Genomic DNA, 22,329 nt, shown 5'->3' with positions numbered 1-22,329 from the left:
AAGTGTGAGGTGATTCACTTTGGAAGGAGTAACAGGAATGCAGAGTACTGGGCTAATGGTAAGATTCTTGGTAGTGTAGATGAGCAGAGAGATCTCGGTGTTCAGGTACACAGATCCCTGAAAGCTGCCACCCAGGTTGACAGGGTTGTTAAGAAGGCATACAGTGTTTAAGCTTTAAGTAATAGAGGGATCGAGTTCCGGAACCAGGAGATTATGCTACAGCTGTACAAAACTCTGGTGCGGCCGCACTTGGAGTATTGTGTACAGTTCTGGTCACCGCATTATAAGAAGGATGTGGAAGCTTTGGAAAGGGTGCAGAGGAGATTTACTAGGATGTTGCCTGGTATGGAGGGAAGGTCTTATGAGGAAAGGCTGATGGACTTGAGGCTGCTTTCGTTAGAGAGAAGAAGGTTGAGAGGTGACTTAATAGAGACATATAAGATAATCAGAGGGTTAGATAGGGTGGACAGGGAGAGCCTTTTTCCAAGTATGGTGACAGCGAGCACTAGGGGGCATAGCTTTAAATTGAGGGGTGATAGATATAGGACAGATGTCAGAGGTAGTTTCTTTACTCAGAGAGTAGTAAGGGTATGGAATGCTTTGCCTGCAACAGTAGTAGATTAGCCAACTTTAAGTACATTTAAGTCGCCATTGGACAAGCATATGGATGTACATGGAATAGTGTAGGTTAGATGGGCTTCGGATTGGTATGACAGGTTGGCGCAACATCGAGGGCCGAAGGGCCTGTACTGTGCTGTAATGTTTTATGTTCTATCTTGACAGCATCCTCTCTCTGCTTGTCCAGACCTTGCCCACCTACATTCACAATTCTTCTGATGCCCTCCACCATATTGACATATTTCCAGTTCCCTGGCCCTAACTGCCTCCTGTGCACCATGGATGTCCTAACTTTCTATACCTCTATTCTCCAGCAGGATGGTCTGCTATCTCCCTGCTTCTTCCCTAACCAGAGGCCTGAACATTCCCCATCCACCACCTCTCTTTTCTGCCTGGCTGAACTTGTTCTTTCAGTGAACAATTTCTCATGATTTTATAAATCTCTGTAAAGTCACCTCTCAACCTCTTACATTCCAATGAAAAAGGTCCCAGTCTTTCTAGCCTATTTTTATGTCTCAAACCCTCCATTCCCAGCAACATCCTGGTATGTCTTTTCTGAACCCTCTCCAGTTTAATAATATCCTTCCTATAATAGGGTGACCAGAACTGCCCACAATATAGTCCAGAAGAGGCCTTACCAATATCCTGTACAACCTCACAATGAGGTCCCGAAAACCTGTATACAGTCTAAAACGTAGATTTGAAGCATGTAGTGGAATACTTTCCACTTGCCTGTATATACATGGTTCCACAACACTCAAGAAGTTAAACATAACCAAGGCAAACAAGCCACTTGAATGACACACTTTCACCACCTCAAACATTCACTCCCTCCGCAACCGGTGCAGCAGTGAGCAGCATATTGGCAGCAATGCATACCATCAATAAGAACAAATGCAGGAACTACCAAACATCCTTTGGTTGCACCTCCCAAATAAACAATCTCCCATTTTGTAGGACAAGATCCAAAGATTATTGGAATACCATCATCTGCAAGTTCATTTCCAAGTCACACAGCATCCTGACTTGGAAATCTAATGCTGTTCCTTCACTGTTGTTGGATCAAAATGATAGAACCATCTCTTTGAGAACTCCATTGTTGCACCTACTCCAGTTGGACTACAATAGTTCAAAAAGATAGCTCATCATCACCGTCTCAAAAGAAAGTATGAATGGGCATTAAATGCTGGCTTTGCCAGTAGAGCCTACACCTCAGAAATAAATAAATCAATCAAACTTCTCAGGCAGGCCATTCAGGACCCTAACCATTCATTATGCAGTAAGGTTTTACCTCATATCACTTCTGGATCTTGTATCATTCACTTTAGTTTGCTGTCCTCTGGTTCTTAACCCTTCCGCCAACAGGAACAGTTTCATCCTAAATGCTATGTCCCGACTCATGATGTTGAATACCTCTTTCAAATTTCCTTTCTTCATTCTCTAAAACAAAGAGCCTCAACTTTGTCAATCTATCTCCTAACAGCCTTGATGTCAAGGGCACCTCTGGAATTAAGGCCTTTTGACAATGTTTGGACCTAGGTGGTAGTGCGATCAGGAGGTGAACGGCTCTGGCATTCACTGCGCATCGGAGTACAGATTATTGCTGAGCAATTGCTGTTTCATAGCACTGTTGATAACACCTTCCTACATTTTAGTGATGATCAAGAGTAAACTAATTGGGAGGCAATTGATTAGATTGAATTTGTCCTGCTTTTTGTATATCTGGCCAACTTTCCATATCGTCAGGTAGATGCCAATATTGTAGCTGTACTGGAAAAGCTTGGCAAGGGGTGCAAGTTTAGAGCTCAAGGCTTTAGTACCATTGCAAGAATTTTGTCATAACCTTTGCTTTGTCCAGTGAATCTAACATTTCTTGATATCAAGTGGAGTGAATTGAATTGGATAAAGACAGGCAAGTGTGCTGCAGAGGTCACAGTAGATCATCCACTCGACATTTCTGATTAAAGATTGCTGTGAATGTTTCATCTTTATCTTTTGCACTAATGTGCTGGGTTCCCCCACTGTTGAGGATGGGGATATTTGTGGACCAACTCCCAATCTTGCCTTTCCAGGCAGTCTTTTCCTTCTACAATAAATAAACCAAACCAGCTCAGTGTTAACAATGATTTCAAGTAATTACTTACAGCAGATTTTGTCGTAGATATTTTAGAAAATTTTTAATGGATTTGATATTCTCAAACCCTTGAATTGCTTAGTTCCATATGTTCGAGTGCATAAGCTTGCTTAAAAGATTTCACACCATATAAATTAGAATTATATTTAGACTTTGAATTTTACAAATAATCTGTATTACCATATAACATTATCCTATTCCTTTATGAATCATGGCTTAGTCCCCTTATGCCTGAAATGTTGATTCTCCTGCTCTTCAGATGCTGCCTGACCTGCTGTGCTTTTCCAGCACCACACTCTTGACTCTGATCTCCAACATCTGCAGTCCTCACTTTTTTTTAGTCCCCTTGTGGCACTTTCTGTTTGCATTTAATCTATTTTGAGACATACAAAGCAATATTATACAAAGCACAATAAATTTTCAAGAACTCTGGTGTATTAATATTGATCCTTTCATCATAATGTTAATATTTAAAATATGTCACTTTGGAAATATGGACTAGATTTTACTTGTCAATGCACCAGAAATGGGGGAGCCAGGTGCACATGGGAATCTAGATGTTTCAGCAGTGTACTTATCAGTGGTATTTTAACCTAGACATTAGATTCACAACTGATCTTCAGGATTTGTGATCCATTAATGTAAGCAAGTGTGATGACAACCGTTGAGGGTATTTCAGTAAAGTATTCACTAGGACCCGCTAGGATGAAAGTTGAAGGATTCTCTGTGTGTTTGAACAGAAGAAGAAACTGTAACTAGAAATTCCTAATGTTAGAAGTTGTCTTCAGTGCTTCCTCCCTACAGTTCTTATCTGTAAGAGTCCACAGGAAGATTCTTTTCCCTGGAATATGGAGCTGGAGATTGTAGAGAGGGTTAGGGGCAGGACTGTGGCACCACATTTGTCAAGTGAAGTGATGCAAATGGTTTTATGACCAAATAGGGCAAGAAAGAGGAGCATCACGGCATATTCAACTCTGACAAACTCTGTGTCTAACTCTGACAACCCTGCCTTCCCATGCTTATGCCTGCATATCACTCCTTACATCAACTTATCTTGCAGGTGAACCCTTCCATATCTGTCCAAGCAGCTTCTCACATTTCCATCTGACAGGCACCACTGATACTTGCTCTCACCTTAATATAATGGCATATGTATCCTTCAATAAATGTTGTCCATTGACCCACTCCAAGCCAGCCATTACTAAGATGCATTGGCCTCTTCTTCTGTTGGGGAAGAGAGCATAGAGCACCAGAGAGGGACAGAGAAACAAAATTAACTCTCCAAACTAACAACTGCTGAGGAGCAGTTGCTGGGTATACCTGACCACTGGCACTAGAGAGATGGGGGTCTCCTATCCATTGGGTGACCTGGCATACCACACTTACTCATGTTGACGGGATGTTAGCAGCCAGTCAAATATGATAATGTGTGCAATATTGTACTGACAGTTTTAAACCATTTATTTTACCTCCCTTGTATCCATTAAGATTAGATTCTCTATAGTATAGAAACAGGCCCTTTGGCCCAACAAGTCCACACCGATCCTCTAAAGAGTAACCCACCCAGACCCAGTTCCCTACATTTACCCCTCACTAATGCACCTAATACAATGGGCAATTTAGCATGGCCAATTCACCTGGCCTGCACTTCTTTTGGATTATGGGAGGAAACCAGAGCACCCGGAGGAAACCCACGTGGACACCAGGAAAATGTGCAAATTCCACACAGACAACTGCCTGAGGTGGGAATTGAACCCGGGGTCCTGTTGCTCTGAGGCAATAGTGCTAACCACTAAGTTACCGTGCCGCCCCAGCGTGCTGGAGCAGGTAAAGTCTCCTCAGGTGAGGTCATTCGCTCTGAGAACTCTGTCACAGGATTAACTCAGATTGTCCAACAGCTTAAATACACAAACCTCAGTGAAGTTGTCAAGACAAATAGTTGTGTTCTCACTTGGCATCTCACATACCACACCTAAACAAGAGAGATGGTGGAGACAGGGTCAGTGGGAAGAGTCCTCATTGGAAGATGCAGGACACTCCTGCCAACTGGAATGCAGGTGCTGAGCCTCAGGGGGAATATCAATGAATGGGGTAATTCAGGAGAAGCAGCAGAAAATATGTGAGGGGTCACACTGTGTAGTTCAAGTAAGGTTGGAGGAGTCCTCTCTAATATCAGCAAATTGATGTCATGGGCTTTGAGAATGATTTCTACGTCCATGGAAAGAGTGGCTTCCCACTTGGAGCATTAGACACGGCAATCAGGCATTGCATGCTGTCCCTGACCAGTGATGAGCTACACCTAAACTCAGTTACACTGTGACATTGCCATCTTGAAGAAGACCAAGGAAAATAAGGCCTTGCCTTCAGTACCTCATTGAAATTCAACATAATGTTCACAGTTCTTGGCTAGTGGGTGGTTTGCTTGGAAATGAGAGAGAAAAATGGAGAATGAGGACAGTAAAGTGAGGATTCTGCTCAAAAAGGCTTCTATTTCTCACTTCTTCACTCCTCATTCAGTGTATCATATGTTGCTCTGGGTTCTGCTATCTTTATACAGTTGTTGGTAAAGAATTTTGGTAGGTATTATTTGTTTCTACAATATAGCCATCATTTTGTCCATTTTGCCTGTAGGCAAATACTTTTATTGTTTTGATGATTGATCAAATAAGATTTGATGATGAATAGTTGATATTTGTGACAGGGCTTTGTTAATTGCAGGACTGTTTGTGTTGGGAGTTGAGTGGGCCACCTGGGTTCAGAATTTGACTGCAAGAAAAATCTACTACTTCAGTTAACTGAACTATGGTAGATTAAGCCTTTTCAGATATCCTGGGGCTGATTAGTTCACTACTGTTAGTGGTCTCACCATATCTGGTTCCTTTTCATGCTCCTGATGTAAATTATTCTCTAAGAGGTAATATGTTCTTCCTCCTGAATCTCCAGTCTTTGCTGTTGTAACACACTGTACTATCACAGACAATACCATTTGAAAAGCTGCCCCAGACCTGACACCTAAGCTATTGCTTCTGTATTCTAACTGCTTGCTTGATGATGGCTCTTGAGGTCAGATAATGTTGGTTGCAACTCCTAGGCATTGTTATCTGGATTCCTAACTGGAGCTAACAGAGGTCTTCAGTGAGTTGCACTTGTTTTTAAGGAGCTGGATGCTAGCTCTGCTTTGAGATATGAAGGGCTCAGGTGGGCTTGATTGATGGAGGATGAAAGCAACATAACCACTCCTTGGGAATCTTGTACAAAATGCACAATGACCTTTTTGTAGTTACACATGAGCTGCACATAGAAGAAGTAGATGCCCTGGTGACGGAGGAAGGCTCCAGCATGATCTGGGACCACTTTGATTATCATGTGTATACAGCAGATGATTCTCTTGACCCCTGGGATACCAATTAAGACTGCAAAACAGAGCACCCACTCATTCGGATTGTCCTCATTAGTTACAAAATGTACATAATACTTGGCCCTGGCAATTAAGGTAGGTGTCACCTATCAGTCGCACAATTGAGTAGCATAGAAAAATTCTACAACTCTCTCCTGCTGCTCCATAGGGGGAACTCTTCCAGGAGACCTCAATGGCAGCAATCCCCGGAGCTTCCTGGGACACTGCTGATTAGACAGCTCCAGGAAGCAGATCCTCCGGCTGTAATCCCTGTGTTTGGGGCAATGCCTCCTACAAACTGTGGGTCTGCACTCATCCCCTCTGTGCTGTGGAGCAGTGAGTCAATGAAGAGGAACTTGCTGCTACTTCTCTTGCTGCTGCTCATTCATCCCCTCATCTGAGGTTCAAGGTAAAGCTGCATCAGGGCCACCTGAACTGACCAGAGGTTTGACAGATGGAAAATGTCAGTCAGACAAATGTAACTCTAGGCAGCAGAAATGACTTTCATAGCACAGATAGCATGCTGTTGAAAGCATCCTGTGAGCAAAAGCCTTTCACTCCAAACAGGTCGCTGAGGTCAAAGTACATTGAGGATTTTGTGCCATTTGCTTACCCCCTCAATTCCTGCTGTCTCCTTGTCTTGCTTTCACTGACAAAGGTCCAGGAAATACTGGGAAACCCTTACATTCCAGGTACATTCATAAATCACAGTTAAACGAGCAGTTAATTGCAATTTTAATGTATTTAAATTGGCAACATGCCTCTCCCAAGGGGACTTTCTTACATACATCTGAATATGCTGTAATTCAGTCTGGAAGTTGTTGGGTTGCAGATGGCTTCCCAATAGTCTTCAATTATGCAACTTCATTGCTTCCAGATTCAATCACATTGTTAGGTCAAAGTTTCCCCTTCCACACCCCCGCCACCCCAAACACACAGTTTTCTGTCAAATTTAGTAAGAAACTGATTTTGTTTCAGTAAGTTAGGGTTATTGTATCAAATCACAAAATGTAAGCCTTAGGCACGTTGCCAAGTTCTCAATTCTGAATACAGAGGGTGACTGGGTTTATTTACACCATCATAGAGAATGGAAATTCACCACTGGAAATGAAATAGTGGAGATGGGGATCAAATTCCATTTTATAAAAAGTGTGAACTTTAACCTATTTCATTACGTCTTTCCTGAAATGCTTCATCCCAGTTTAAATGGGTCAGGAAAATTTAAGCAACGATATTAAATTGAATTAGATTTTGGTTGTAAAAGAATATGAAATTAAAATCAATCTGAGGATGTTATTCCTTGGTTGATCAAAACTCTAATTTTCTACAAAATCCAGTACTGTTTTAAAAAACTATTTCCTTTTATTGCTCTGTTTATATGTAGGTTCTAAGTATCATGATCCCAGTGTTACACACAATGTATGAGGATAATTAGCATGGGCAGCTGCTTTCAATTCACTAATTTCCCTGTAATATTGAGCCCAATGTAGCCCAAAGTGAACAAGAATCAAAATATTTTTCATCAATGAAACAAGGCAAGTAGTGGCTTTGATACTTCATGAAAAGTTAGGCTTTTGCTTACTGAAATTCATTACATTTTATTGTTTCCAAAACTTAGCTGAATGTTCAGGACAAAGAAAATAAATCTGACAACTTAGTATGCACTGAGGGAGTCCTGCACTGTCAGAATTGTTGTCTGATGGATGGGAGATTAAATCAAGCTTGAATTTTCCCTTGCAGCTTGATGTGAAAGATCCCATTGTACAATTCACAGAATAGAAGGATATTCTCTCTGATGTTCCAGCCAATATTTATTCCTCAATTACTATCTAAGAGAATGAATTGCTTGGTAATTTATCTCATTGCTGTTTGAGAGATTGTGCATTGCGTAAATTAGCAATGCTGATCCTACAATTCAATAACAAATGGCTTCAAAAAGTACTTCATTGGTTATAAAGTGTTTTGGGATGTAGTGAGGTCATAAAAGATAATATATAAATACAAATCTTTCTGTTTTCTAACTTGATCAAGGCAGGGACTAAGGGAATGCACAAGGACAAATAGATCAGCTTTATATGTTTGGTTTGTCATGGTGGTACAACAGCTGTGACTAACTGCGTCAGAATGAAGATGTTATGATTTCGCTGAAAATGTGTTGCTGGAAAAGCGCAGCAGGTCAGGCATCATCCAAGGAGCAGGAGAATTGATGTTTCAGGCATGAGCCCTTCTTCAGGAATGAGGAAAGTGTGCCAAGCAGGCTAAGATAAAAGGTAGGGAGGAGGAACTTGGGGGAGGGGCGTTGGAAATGCGATAGGTGGAAGGAGGTTAGTCTGGCGATGGAGGAGTCCAAGGACCTGCATGTCCTTGGTGGAGTGGGAGGGGGAGTTGAAGTGTTGAGCCACGGGGTGATTGGGTTGGTCACCCTCACCTTAATCTCCTTCCACCTATCGCATTTCCAATGCCCCTCCCCCAAGTCCCTCCTCCCTACCTTTTATCTTAGCTTGCTTGGCACACTTTCCTCATTCCTGAAGAAGGGCTCATGCCCGAAACGTCAATTCTCCTGCTCCTTGGATGCTGCCTGACCTGCTGCGCTTTTCCAGCAACACTTTTTTCAGCTCTGATCTCCAGCATCTACAGTCCTCACTTTCTCCTACATGTTATGACTGCAGCCAAGATAGCAGATCTTCACTAGCATGATGTCCCATGCACAGATGTACTGACTACCGTTTGATGGAATGGTAATTCTTGCAGTTCTGGTACCTCTCTCCATGAACGTATCACATCCACAAAGTCACATGCTTGCAGTTGACGGTTTCTTGAACTACTGGAAATCCCACCACCATGGCAAAACTATGTGCCCTCCTCCTACAACTCTGTAGTTAAAATAAAGACAATTATGTCCTCTCTCTTGGTGTATTGGACTTCTGCCGCCTCCCTATATAATAACTGGCAGTTAAGTATGAAATATTGGCGATCTTATCTGCTCCAAATTTAGGAAAAAAGTGGAAATTGAAGTCCATAGTAAACTTGTTGGTCTCTGCCGTACTTTGGATGTAGATGCATCACAGATCAGTGACCACCTCCTGCTGAATCACATGCAACTCAGATATAGCTCTGTCTGATGTAGAGGTAGGAAACATGCTCCTGGAATAACCTTGGTACATATGGCTTCCTCCTGTACACATGGTTTTCCCCTCTGCAGCCTAGCGTCTAATCTACTACCATGTTATAGCATAAGCTGAGAATCATGAGGAGAGGGAAACCAGGAGGCCCAGGTTTTCAGAATGTGTGCCACTTCAACTATGGATGATGTCCCAATCTGCCCTCTCCTAATGTTTCTGATAGATATAAATTGTGACCACATTAATGGCCTCATTAGCATAGTGTACACCACAGAATACACAAGTGAGCCTGGTCTTTTCATTTGTTCTGACTTCTATAGCTCCAATGGCAGGAACATTATGGAGTTGAATTTTCTAGCCAAAAGTATGGTTTGTTCCTTAGCAGCCATCAAATAGCAGATCCTCCTGAAGCACAAGATCTAGAATCCCTACAGTTTGGAAGAGGCAATTTAGCCCATTGAGTCTGCGCCAAACCCTCTGAAGAGCATCCCACCCAGTCCTTGTCATCATGAGGCAGCTATGCTAACTACTGTGCTACCCATATCATCTGTTGTAATTCTGGATGGCAAGAAATTGAGGAAAACAAGTGAAATTCACAAGTTGGATTTTGTTCAAGAACTGAGGTGAATGGGTTTATTTACATTCTTGACCTAGCCATGATGAATGGCATTCACTGCTGTAAACAATGAGATCGAGGTTAGGTGCTAAGTTTCATTTCCAAGCACGTGTTGAATTTCAGAGAATCAAACACAACAACAAAAATGTTTGGCAACAGCAAAATTCATCTGATTTTATAACATTTGTACTATCTGTTACAATTCATTTACTTGGATACATCCACTTTGTGTTAGAAGTATGTTTCTACCACATCTTTTATACAATTATAACAAATGTGATTCACAAAGCATGTATCACTAATTATTTCAGGATATTCTTTTGATAATCTCTAAGCAAAAAATTAAAGTTATTCAGATGCTGTTTAATTCAATATGTTTGCTGCATAACTTGCCTGGATTTTTATTAGGACTAAGGCTGAGATAATAGCCCTCATCGTTATTGAAGAGTAAATAAAACAACAACTTCCTGAGTCCACACAGAGTTAAATACAGAAATCTAGAAATTCCTGTATAACTTGCCTTTTCCTCCATAAGCTGTCATCTGATAGTATCTTGGCAATAGAGTCAAGTATTGAAATCCACATAAAGGTGTGATTCTATTTTACTTAACCAGCAAACATATCAGAAAAAAAGGGCTGCTGCATTCAGGTGAAGTGAAGTTTTAATGCTGTAATATGTCTTAATTACTACAAAAATAACCTCTCTGGCCCTGAAAATATAATTTTTGAGTACACGCGCAGAAGCTTCTGAAACATTTGTGGCTAGCTGTAGCTAAAATAAGCTATAAGCACCATTTCTTTATCATTGACTATGAAAGTCAGGCCAGTTTTGTAAATGTCATTTTGCCTGAATCTGTACAAGCTCCAGATCCCTATATTTAGATCTGATTGCTATTTGTGCACCTTGTCTAGCTGAAGGCATTTCTAAAGGTTTGACTATGTGTCATCTGACCACACTGTCACATGATGGCCAATCATCTAGCATGCTGACAACATAGTATTCAATCATGTGACTTCTTATCGTGTGACATCTGGAAATGTTGTTGCGTTGACCTTTTAAAGGTTGGGTTCATTTGCAGTGAGAGTCTTTACAAATGATTTCATGTAAGCATTAGTGCAGGAAATTCAGAGAACTGGAAGACTGACAAGAAAGGAAACTAAAAGCAGGGAAGAGGAGAAGCTAAACCAAAGATTGGGAGAGATTTGTCAAAGAAAAATCAGAGATAGAAGATTCCATCAAAAACTATTAGCAACCAAACGAAATCACACCAGAAACTAAAAGTGAACAAGTAACAACATAATTCCTCATAATCAACATTTAATACTTTAACTCACTGATAGTTAACATGTAACTGGGTGGTAATAGCTATAAGTCTAGATTATAGTGGTGCTGGAAAAACACAGCAGGTCAGGCAGCATCTGAAGAGCACGAAAATCGACGTTTCAGGCAAAATCTTAGTGGTATTCATTAGGAATATCTTACTGGTAATGTTTAACACTCCTATGGGCTCACAAAGGATCACCTCAAGTACAGCCAAAAATTACTCAATGCAACAGTTGTGATAATACTCCCACTTTTAAAGAGGGCTGTGTCCCTTTCCCTCTATTGCAGACTGATTTGGACTGTCACCCCCATGTGAAGGTGACAACTGGATCTAAACAATCTGTACTTGCACTTCATACATTAAAGCATCCAGCACTGAACACTGCAGTGAGCTTGTTGCCCAGGACACCTTGCTCTGAAGTTAGCATGAACATTTATAAAAGACTTCCTGGGCTTGGATTCAATAAAATAATGTTCACACAGAATCACTGAAATTATAGCACAGCTGGAGACCATTCAGCTACAGGGTGCTAGTGTTGACTCTCTTCCTCAAGCCTTTTATATTCCTCTTTTTAAAATATGTATTCCCATGCTTTTAAATGGTGTTCTAGACTGTACCTCAATAGCCACTTATGATTATTACATCCTTTAATTCTGTTCAATGGTCTCACTTCTCTCTTTCTCTTTTGTTCTTTCCTTTGGTATGGTCCATCTCCTTTGGTCCCTATTTATTCATCAGTGGAATGAATCTGTCCAGGTTTAGCTGGAGGAAAATCCTCAGATTTCACTCACCTTTCTAATGGCTGCCCATTTCATGACATTTCTCCTACTTGCCATTATTGTTTCAGGATCTGCAGAAAAGACTGGTCTCAACATTTGATCACCACCAGTTCTACTTCTCTCCATACCATCTCCCTCTCTGATTCCTTATTTTACTCAATCTCTATTCCACCATTTCCTTCTAACCCTTTAATTCTTCCTCTCCCTGTCTAATCCCATTTTCACTTTCCTTCCTTACTCAGTTCCCACTGTTTTCACATTCCACCTTAAATCCCCAATCAACTCACAAATTCTCTTTCTTTCCCCATATCCTGGGTGATTCCCCTAATTTTGTTGCCTGTCCACAGTCTCGACAAAACCTTATCCCTAGTATCCTTACTATCTAAGGAAAGATATGAAAAAGATATAAAAGTACATGTTGGTGGCAGTCCAGAGGCGATTGACCAGGTTGATTCAAAGTGTGATGAGAAGAAACTGAGTAGGCTGGGCCTGCGCTTAGAAAAATGAGAGGAGACTTCATTGAAACATTCTTAGGGGGCTTGACAGCTGAGATGTGGAGAAGTTGTTTTGCTTTGTGGGAGAGTCTTGGACCAGAGAGCATAATCTAAGATAGGGCTCACCGTTTAAGACAGAGGTGAGGAGGATTTGCTTCTCTCAGATTGTAGTGAATCTGTAGAATTCTTTACCACAAAAGGTTTGTCAAGACTGGGCCATCAAGTGTATTGAAGGCTGAGATAGGCTGATTTTTAATTAGTAAGGAATCAAGGTTGATGGGGATAGGGCAGGAAGGTACATTTCGGGATTATCAGATCAGCCATAATCTCACTGAATGATGGGACCGACCTGATGGGCTGAATGGTCTGTTTCTGCTCCTACATCTTCTGGTCTTATGGTTCTATCCTCCTATCATTCTCTTTCTACTCTATCCTCAGGGGCATTTGACCTCTCCAAACCCCTCCTTGACACTTGCTGTGATGTAAAATTCAAACACTTGAGTATATTTGGTGCTTAGAACTGGTGGCCAATAAATCTACTACTGCATTCTGATTATTCTGAAAATTAAAGATTAAAATGGATTGAGTATATGCATTGGAGGGAAGGGGCTTGTGTTCTTAATCTGTTTGAAGCTAACGTTCGATCTGTGAATTAGTTCAGAAAGTTTTGCTAGGAAATTACCTCTCTTTCTGTCACTGCTCTCTGTCCATATTTGATACTCTGCACATATGTTGATGTTGTAGCCATTTCTGTCTCCTTCCTTCTCCTCCCCCTTCTTGGTTCAATGAGTTCATTTTCACGTAGGCAGCCTGTAGATGAACAAGAATGATCGATATTGATTCCAAATGTACAGCAGAATGTTAATCTTATTTACAAAAAAATAATAGTTTCACCATTTGTAAAAAAAGATCAGTAATTTATTATTTACTGAGCTTAGTGCATGTTGTTCCAGGACACACAATTACACATGTCAATAAAATTGTAACTTGATTGGTTACAAGCCAATTTTGCAATTGTCTAAATTTTAAGTCAAATTAGTACAAGTTATAGATTGCCAAAATATATTGTTAACTACAAAGTAAGATAACTTAGCCGAATGGGATTTCCAGCTAATTGACTAAACGCTGCATGATGGTAAGCCAATGCAATCAGTATGATCCCAATTCAGAGACTTTGATTTCTGAGCGTTACTTGATCTGAGCAAAGGTGACATTGCAGTTATAAATTGATCTCAATGCATCTAATGCCAGGGGAAAGGGATGTGAGGGTTGAGCAGGGCTTCTGTTCCTGGCCTATATTTAGAGACCTTAGCTGAAAAGTACAAGCATATAGGTGAAGGTGAGGGCAGAATTTGAATGTACAGCAACTAATCCACAACAGCTTGCTGCTATTTACTATATCATGAAAAATGGTCACTTTGATGAAGTACCACAGAATTTAGAAGTGAAGTCATTCAACGGGAATACATTAAGTTCTACTTCATAGAATTACAATAGAAGGGTCTATACCTGTTTTAGGCTGCACGTGAATCTCCTTCTGACTTAGTTCAGCTTATCATATCAATGTATCCTAGTCCCCTTCCCCCCATGTAACCTAGTTTCCCCTTAAATGCATCCATAGTTACTGCTTTAATCATTCTCTGTGGTATAGAGTTCCACCTTCATACCCACACTGCACAAAGATGTTTCTCCTGATTTCCTTATTACAATTATTAGTGACTGTATCACACTTAATGCCCTTCACTTTGGATTCTCTCCAAGGTAGAAACATTTTCTCTATCTGAGAAAGAAATATCTATTGAACCCAGTAAAAAGACATCTGTCTATTACCCTCCAACCAAGGGATTCCAGGAGCAACCAGAAAAATGAGTAACTTTGTAACTAAACATAACTTTGGGCCTGAACATATCACCAGACCTTTACAGTAACCAGTTGGGTGACAGATAATCTGCATGGGTCACCCACAGTTTCACACAGTACCACCCATTTAATCACTCATCCCTACCCTGTCACTCATACACCCTTAATCATCCTCACCTATTCATTCAGTCTTACCCTCACCCACACTCACCAAGTCACTCACCGTCACCCTCCCTACTCACTCACTCACCCTTCCACACTCACTCACTTTCACTCACTACTTCCATATTTATCAATTTTTTTTTGCAGAGGGCTCAAGAAAATAGGGGAAAAGGCTGAGCAGGAGGAGGAGATGGCCATGACCCTAATGGAAGTGTAATCTTGATTAGAATTTCAAGGGATTCTTCCAGACTATCTCAGATGAGCTTGGACTGGGTCATTGAAGGTTATAAATGTCATGCTAATCAAGTGGGCTGCTTTGTCTAGATAGTGTCAAGCTTATTGACTGTTGTTAGAGTTACTGTCATCCAGGCAAGTGGAGAATATGCCAACATATTTTTGACATTTGCCTTGCACTTGATGGCCAGGCTTTGGGGAAAGGGAAAATGAATTAATTGCTACAAGTTTCTTCGCTTCTGACCTACTTTGGAAACCATATTATTTATATGGCTAATCCAGTTCAATTTCTGGTCAAACGCAACCCGTCAGATGTTGACAATGGGGTATTGGTAGTACCACTGAATGTCAAGGGGAGAGGGTTAAATTTTCTCTTGTCATTGCCTAGCACTTGTGAGATGCAATGTTTCTTACTACTTTTCAGGCCAAGCCTGGATATTGGTGAAAAGTGTGGCACTGGAAAAGCACAGCAGGTCCAGCAGCATCCGAGGAGTGGGAGAGTCTACGTTTCGGCAATAAGCCCTTCATCAAGAATGTGATGAAGTTCCTATGCCTGAAAAATTGACTCTCCTGCTCCTCGGAAGCTGCCTGACCTGCTGTGCTTTTCCAGTGCTGCACTTGTTGACTCTGATCTCCAGCATCTGCAGTCCTCACTTTCTCCCAGCCTGGATATTGATCAGGTCTTGCCACATTTTGACATGGAGTGTTTCAGAAGCTGATGAGTTGTGAATGAACAGTCACTCAGTTTGCTTTATTTTCAGCCTCATCCTACATTCTCACTGTGATCAGAAGAATTCATTACCTGTTTTCAAAAATAAACTTTAGTGAAATTCTGTTTGCATTTGAACAGCTCTTTTCGTGACCACCTGAACGTTCAAACACTTCCTTGAAGTGAACTAACTGCTGTAATGGAGCACCCAATGTCCACATAGCAAACAGCAATGTGAAGCTGACCAGCAAATCTGTTTTTAATTATCCCCCACTGCCTTTACATTGGAGAGAGCAGGCACAGACTGGGTAATAAAACAAAGAACTACAGATGTTGAAGATCGAAAACAAAACAGAAATTGCTGGAGAAACTCAGCAAACCTGGCAGCCTCTGTGGAGAGAAAGGAGAGTTTTGGCCTCAGTGATCCTGCTTCTGAACAGACAGCGTGACTGCTTTGGGGAACACTTCTTTACAGTCCATAAATATGGCCCTGAACATCTGTCATAGAGACAGCATGGAAACAGATCCTTCCATCCAACCAGTCCATGCCGAACGTAATCCCAAACTAAACTAGTCCCACCTGCCGGCTCCTGGCCCATATCCCACCAAACCTTTCTATTCATGTCCTTATCCAAGTGTCTTTTAAACATTGTTATTGTGCCTAGATCTACGACTTCCTTAGGAAATTCATTCCAAACATGAATCTATGTAAAATGATTGCGCCTTCTGTCTTTTTTTAGTCTCTTTCCTCTTACCCTAAAAATGTGCCCCCGCCCTTGAAATCTTCCATCCTAAAGCAAAGACATCTATCATTAACCCTATCTATACCCCTCATGATTTTATAAGGTTAAAAATCACACAACATTAGGTTATAGTCCAACAGGTTTAATTGGAAGCACAGTAGCTCTCTGAGCGCCGCTCCTTCATCAGGTGATTGTGGAGAAGGAGCGGTGCTCCGAAAGCTAGTGTGCTTCCACTTAAACCTGTTGGACTATAACCTGGTGTTGTGTAATTTTTTAACTTTGTACACCCCATTCCAACACCGGCACCTCCAAATCATGACTTTATAAACCTCTATAAAGTCACCTCTTAATCTCCTATGCTCCAGTTAAAAAATGTTCCAGCCTAGCCAACCTTTCTTAATAGCCGTTCCATATCGGGCAACATATTGGTAGTGTCCTCCTCACTTGCCAGTATGAAAGAAAGTCAATGTTCCAATAAAACACAACACTAACTCAAGGAACAACATCTGATTTTTCAATTCTGTATTCTACAGCTGTATGGGCATTGAATTGAACAATTTGCGATCGTGACCTCTGCCTTCATTTCAGTTCTCATTTCTTGTTGGTTTGATTTTCTTTTTTGGATCCTTCATTTCGCTGCAATCCAAATATTACAACATTATTTAGACATACTTTTTTGTTTCTTTAATTTACCACAAAATCTTTAACAAAAACAGAAATTGCTGGAAAAGCTCAGCATATCTGGCAGCTTCTGTGGAGAGAAATCAGAGTTAAAGGTTTTGGGTTGAATGGCCCTGCCTCAGAACCACAAAACCTTTGTCATTTCATCTCTCCTGCCCTCGCCACCTCCTTTTGCTCTTCCACTGCCCTCCCCTCTTTCACTTATTCAAACATTTTATATTTTTATTTTCCCACACTGGTCTGATTCTCTCCAGCAGCCTCCTCAGCTGAATATCACCAGCATTTTCTGTATTTATTTCTGAGTACCAGCGCCTGCAGAATTTTGTTTCAGTCAAGCCACAAACGTTTCCGACCCTGAACAAGAGTTATTCAGAAATCCACAGCAAATTGGGCTAAATTGGATTATAAATCTGCGAGCACTCCGTGATATAAGTTTAGGAGAGGTGTTACCAACTGAAACTGAGATTGTGCAGATAGCCATCTGCTTTGTGTAAAACCGACAGTGGTTTCAGCTGTCCGCTTCAGGGTCACTTCTGGCTCAATGAAAGATTACTGCTCGTACACAGGATTTAGGGATTCTGTGTGAAAAGGGGGCTGGACAATTCTGCTTGTGGCTGGCGTGGAAGGGACGTGACCAGACTGCAGACTGGCTGGTGCTCTGGCACAGTACGTGCGAGGGGGACGTGCTGAACGTGGCGTTGCTGAGCGTCAAAAGGATAAAAAGGCACGGGGTGGTTGCTTCGTCTCCCACACCATATTCTGTCACAGTGCGGATTGGAGTCCATGAGCTCAATCAAAGTTGACCAGCCCGTGGAATACTGCATCTTTCAATCAACTGATATAAGGAAAATAATCCAGGTAAGAATATCTTTATTTCAAATAGGTTGAGAGACAGATACAATTTACATATTGTTAAGTATGGTTTTACTTACTCATCCCCGATGCAATATTATTTTGCAAATGATACAAAAGCATTGTAATGTAATTGCCTGATTCTTTAAAATAGCGACACGCACAGTCAATTGTTAGGATAATTACAGTAAATGAATTGCAATTGTTGCTCATGCATTTTTGTTTTAATTTTTTAGGCAGGAACCACTATGGAAACCATGAACGAGTTGATACCTTTCGCTAGAGAAATGCTGAGCCAAAAGCCCAACAGGAAAATGGTGAAACTTTACGTGGTGGGCTCGGTGCTGGCTTTCTTTGGGGTGGTCATTGGACTAGTAGAGACCGTCTGCTCCCCGTTGGTATCCGGGGAGGACGAGAAGCAGCCGCTGGATGGCGCTCTTCCCAGAAAGCTGAGCAAAGAGGAGAAGAAGCTGCAAGCAGCGCAAAGGCAGCAAGTGAGGACTGGCTCGTACAGGAAGCATGCCTCCTGAATCTGGGGGCAAATGGGGACTGGGGTGCAGTGCAGCCTTCAGTGACTGAGATTCATTATTTGCTGCAAACTCAAACCGAGGCAGTTTCGGTAATGAGCTCGCAGATTTAGCCATTTGCTGTTGTGCAGCAGTGTTTCTGCGTTTATATCATTCTGGTATCTGTGAATGGTGTGCTTTTAAAAATAAATACATACTGTTGTGCAGTGTTTCATTTGTGCACTTCTGCATTCAATAAACTGATTTTTTTGTAAATCAAATATTACAAGTTGGTCTGTCTAATTGTACGAAGTATGGGTTTCTAGTCTTTCATGAAAAGTTGTGCAACAAATATTTGTAGCAATAGAATACTGTCAGATGAAGTTTGCTGTAGAGTTATCAGAAACGTATTTGTTGACAGCTTCCCATGCTCTTCAGCTATTATACTTTTTCTATCCTTTCACAGAACATTTTAATAAAGTAATTTAAATTTATAAAACTGCATCAGAGCTGCGCGCTACAATGTCTATATCCTAAGGAGAAGTAAGCAACACATAAAATTATTATTGTTTATGAGGAGTTGATGTTCAATGCTACAACTTTTGCCCACTGTGCTGTACTTTATCAGAGGTAATTTTGAAACAATGCCAATTTCTTATCATAATCTCCAATAAAAATCAGAATTTTATTTATTATAAGAATTTTTAAATCTATGACAGGAACTTTCATTTGTACAGGGTCTTTCCCAACTTTTTTTTGCAGTAAAGGGGCTGGTTAGTTCGGTTCGCTGGACAGCTAGCTTGTGATGCAGAGTGGCTTAAATTCCCACACCCAGCTGAGGTTACTGTGAAAAACTCCTTCTCAAACTCTCCCCTGGCTTGACATATGGTGAGCCTTAGCTGAAAACAACATCTTTAATGAGAGAGCAGCCCGATGGTTCACTAGGACTATGGTGACATAAACTTTAAAAGTGTTCTCACCGCTGAAGGTTACACTATAGCTAACTTACACACATGCCTCTCAAACAGCAGTTTGGTCATAACTAGATAGTCTGTTCAGATGTCAGTTGAGGAATTAGTATTGACCAGGACAATAAGAAGTACTTTCCAGTTTTTCAAAGTAAGGTTTTGGTAATGTTTGCAAAGGTCTAAAAAGCAGGACTTTCAGATTCACGTTTCCTCTGAAAGGTGAATAATTCACCTTGACACTGAATCTTTAATGCACACAACTTCTCAAATGTGCTACATACAAAAGGGAAAGGGTAAAACCAATTGCATGGTGTGAGAAGAAATGACTGAAAACCTTATGAAATAGAAGGGCTTTGAGAATGTGTCAACGGTTTACAAAAATGAGAAGAATGTATGGTGAGAGTTTCTGCAAGTTCTACTAACATTTCCTCAGAAGATGAGAGTTAAAGAAATGGAATTCCCAGGAGGAACCAGCAGAGATCACTCAATAAAGTGGGGGTCTGGAACCATTTGAAAGAGAAAACAAATATTCAAAATTGGATTGTGAGAGGGTGTAGGGGAAGCTCAATCTGCAAGTCCTGGAAGGACGTGACCTAGGCCAGCACAGAATGCCATGCAGGTTTGAAGCTTTTATCACCATAGTATGAAAACTCAACATTTTAATCACTCTGATAAACCCAGGTACTCAGACTGTGCAAACTGTACACATTTGGGAGCACTCACTCTGATATTTTTTAAGCAATCTGGGACATTTCTGCATGATATAGTTATTGTAGAAGCACAAAGAAAGAATGCGACACATCATAATTAGCTTTGCATCTGCACAGTTGGCACATCTAACTTTTATGAAGTGTTGGCCTATTTAGAATTGCAGGATCCATAAAATAACAATCCAAGTAACAAACTGGTGGGGTTGAGGAATATGTTAAATGGCCACATAGTTTAGAGCATCTAGGATCTTGTGAAAAACTTTTGATGTGTCAGAAGAATCTATCAGGCTTTCTACTGCTTCCCTGTATAACATGAAGTACATAAACAGTGTAAGTTTGTTAGAGTGTTGCCTTTCAGTGTGTTGCATCTTAACTGAAGGATAAAAGCAACTTGCATTTATATTGAACAGTTAAATCAGTAAAATGTCTTAATAAGAGCATTACTCAACAGCATTTGACTCTGAACAACAAATTGAAATAGTTGTCCAAAAGTTTGGTTAAAGGAGGTTTTAAGGAATATCATGGGGAGGATAGAGTAGTAAAGAGAAAGAAAGGCTTAAGCACCGAACTTCAGATCTTAGAGTCGAGGCTGCTGAAAGCACTGTTACCAATGGTGTTGTGTTTCAAATAAGGGATTCTTTAGAATTGTTGAGTTTGAAGGAGTTATAGGGATAAAAATGGCAGAGGATTTGAATATAAAAACATGAGTTATCGTATGACTGGGAACCAATGTCGATCAGTGAGCACTGGGGTGTTGGCTGGATGGGAATTGATATAATTTAGGTTCTGACAGCAGAGTTTTGAATGAGTTCAAGAATATGGAGAGTGGAAGATGGAAGGCAACCAATATCAATGCACTCAGACAGTTTCACCCAATGCAATTTGTCAGTGAAAACTGTGTTACTGTAAAAGTATTATGCTGCATGGTTATTGTGAATATATAATTGTCACATATCTTCACAGTGGTACCTAAAATAATCTTCAAGTATTTATTTAATGACACCAAATGGCCAAATGAGTACAAGCACTGCATATGATTACAAATTGCATGTTCTGATCAACTGATAATGGAGGAAATTAATTTAAAAAGAGATTTGTAAGATACTGTAAACAACCAAAGCAAGCAGACTGGTTAATCATGAATTGCACAGTAATGTTGGCATGAAGATTGTATTTGATTTTCTGTTCAATACCCTGTCCATAGGTCAGTTGTCAGACAGGAAACCTTGTCTTATCTCTCTCAATCAGGGCTTATCAGAAAAATGTCACACAAAAATCATGGAATTTGGTCCCAGGGCTGTGTAATTTCTCTTGAAACATTTCCATGTTCTTGCATCAGTTTGAATGCTGAATGTGCTGACAATTTCACAATTCTTCAGTCAGAATGGTGAAAGGCATGTACTGCTCCTTCCCACAGATCACAGATTGCTTTTGTAATGCGCTTATCCATTTGTCCTTTCAAAAACCACAAAAAATAGTTTAAAACAATTCTCATTGTTGACTGTCATTCGATTTGAGGATGATATCTACTCAGGTTGTGAGTTTCTGCAGTGGGTCTTCATATTTTAAAAACATTTTTATATTCATATTATTTTCAACCTGCAGCTCTTTGAGCACATTGAGGAATTGGGGAGGTGATATTCTTATGGTATTATTGCTGGACTCTTAATCCAGAAGCTCAGCTAAAGTCCTGGGGTGATGGGTTTGAATCCTAGATAGGGAATGGGGGAATTTGAATTCAATAAAAATCTGGAATTAAGAGTCTAATGATAACAATGAAACCATTGTCAATTATTGGGGGTAAAAAAAACCATCTGACTCACTAATGTCCTTCAGAGAAAGAAATTTGCCATCTCTCCTAGTTGGCCTATATATGACTCCAGATCCATAAAAATGTGATTGATGCTTAACTAGCCTCTGAATCACAAACAAGCCACTCAGTTGAAGGGCAGCTAGGTGCAGGCAATAAATACTTGTCAGCTTGTCCACAAAGGAATATAAAAAAAGCATGGGCCAGATATCCCAGAAAGTAAGAGGACTTGGAGAGCAGAATTTGCTTCCTTTCCTTTGTTCATTGCCTCATCATTGAGGTGTTTGGTCTCAGAACCTGATGCAGCTTAATGAACAAGTTTTTGATGAACTATTTTGAGCGATTGGTAGCAAGCTCCTCCCAGTCATTAATGTTAATGCTGTTGCACTTCAAAGAGAGCTTCAGAGTGTCTTTGTAGTATCTTCTCTGGCCTCCATTGGGACACTTGTCATTTAGGAGTTGTGGAAACAGGACCTGACAGGGGAGGAACTTCTCATCCATGAGGACACAATGTCCAATCCATTGTAATTAACTTCGCCTGAGGTTGTAAAGCTGATTTCAAGAAGGACAGCAGCACTTGTTCAATGGTCCTCCCATTTAATCCAGAGA

At 40.7% G+C, this 22,329-nt stretch overlaps 1 protein-coding gene across 1 annotated transcript; it reads left to right on the top strand.

Annotated features, from left to right (window-relative positions):
• The first annotated feature begins 17,557 nt into the window (after window positions 1-17,557).
• On the top strand, window positions 17,558-18,513 carry g0s2 (G0/G1 switch 2). Its single transcript, XM_043716277.1, has 2 exons — window positions 17,558-17,732; window positions 17,963-18,513. Exons 1-2 carry the CDS (start codon window positions 17,658-17,660, stop codon window positions 18,254-18,256), a joined length of 369 nt encoding a protein of 122 aa, XP_043572212.1. The 5' UTR covers window positions 17,558-17,657; the 3' UTR covers window positions 18,257-18,513.
• The last annotated feature ends 3,816 nt before the right edge of the window (window positions 18,514-22,329 follow it).

The sequence above is a fragment of the Chiloscyllium plagiosum genome, chromosome 26, assembly GCF_004010195.1.
Source record: "Chiloscyllium plagiosum isolate BGI_BamShark_2017 chromosome 26, ASM401019v2, whole genome shotgun sequence".
Taxonomy (NCBI): Eukaryota; Metazoa; Chordata; class Chondrichthyes; order Orectolobiformes; family Hemiscylliidae; genus Chiloscyllium; species Chiloscyllium plagiosum.
This window is presented reverse-complemented; position numbering and strand designations above follow the sequence as displayed.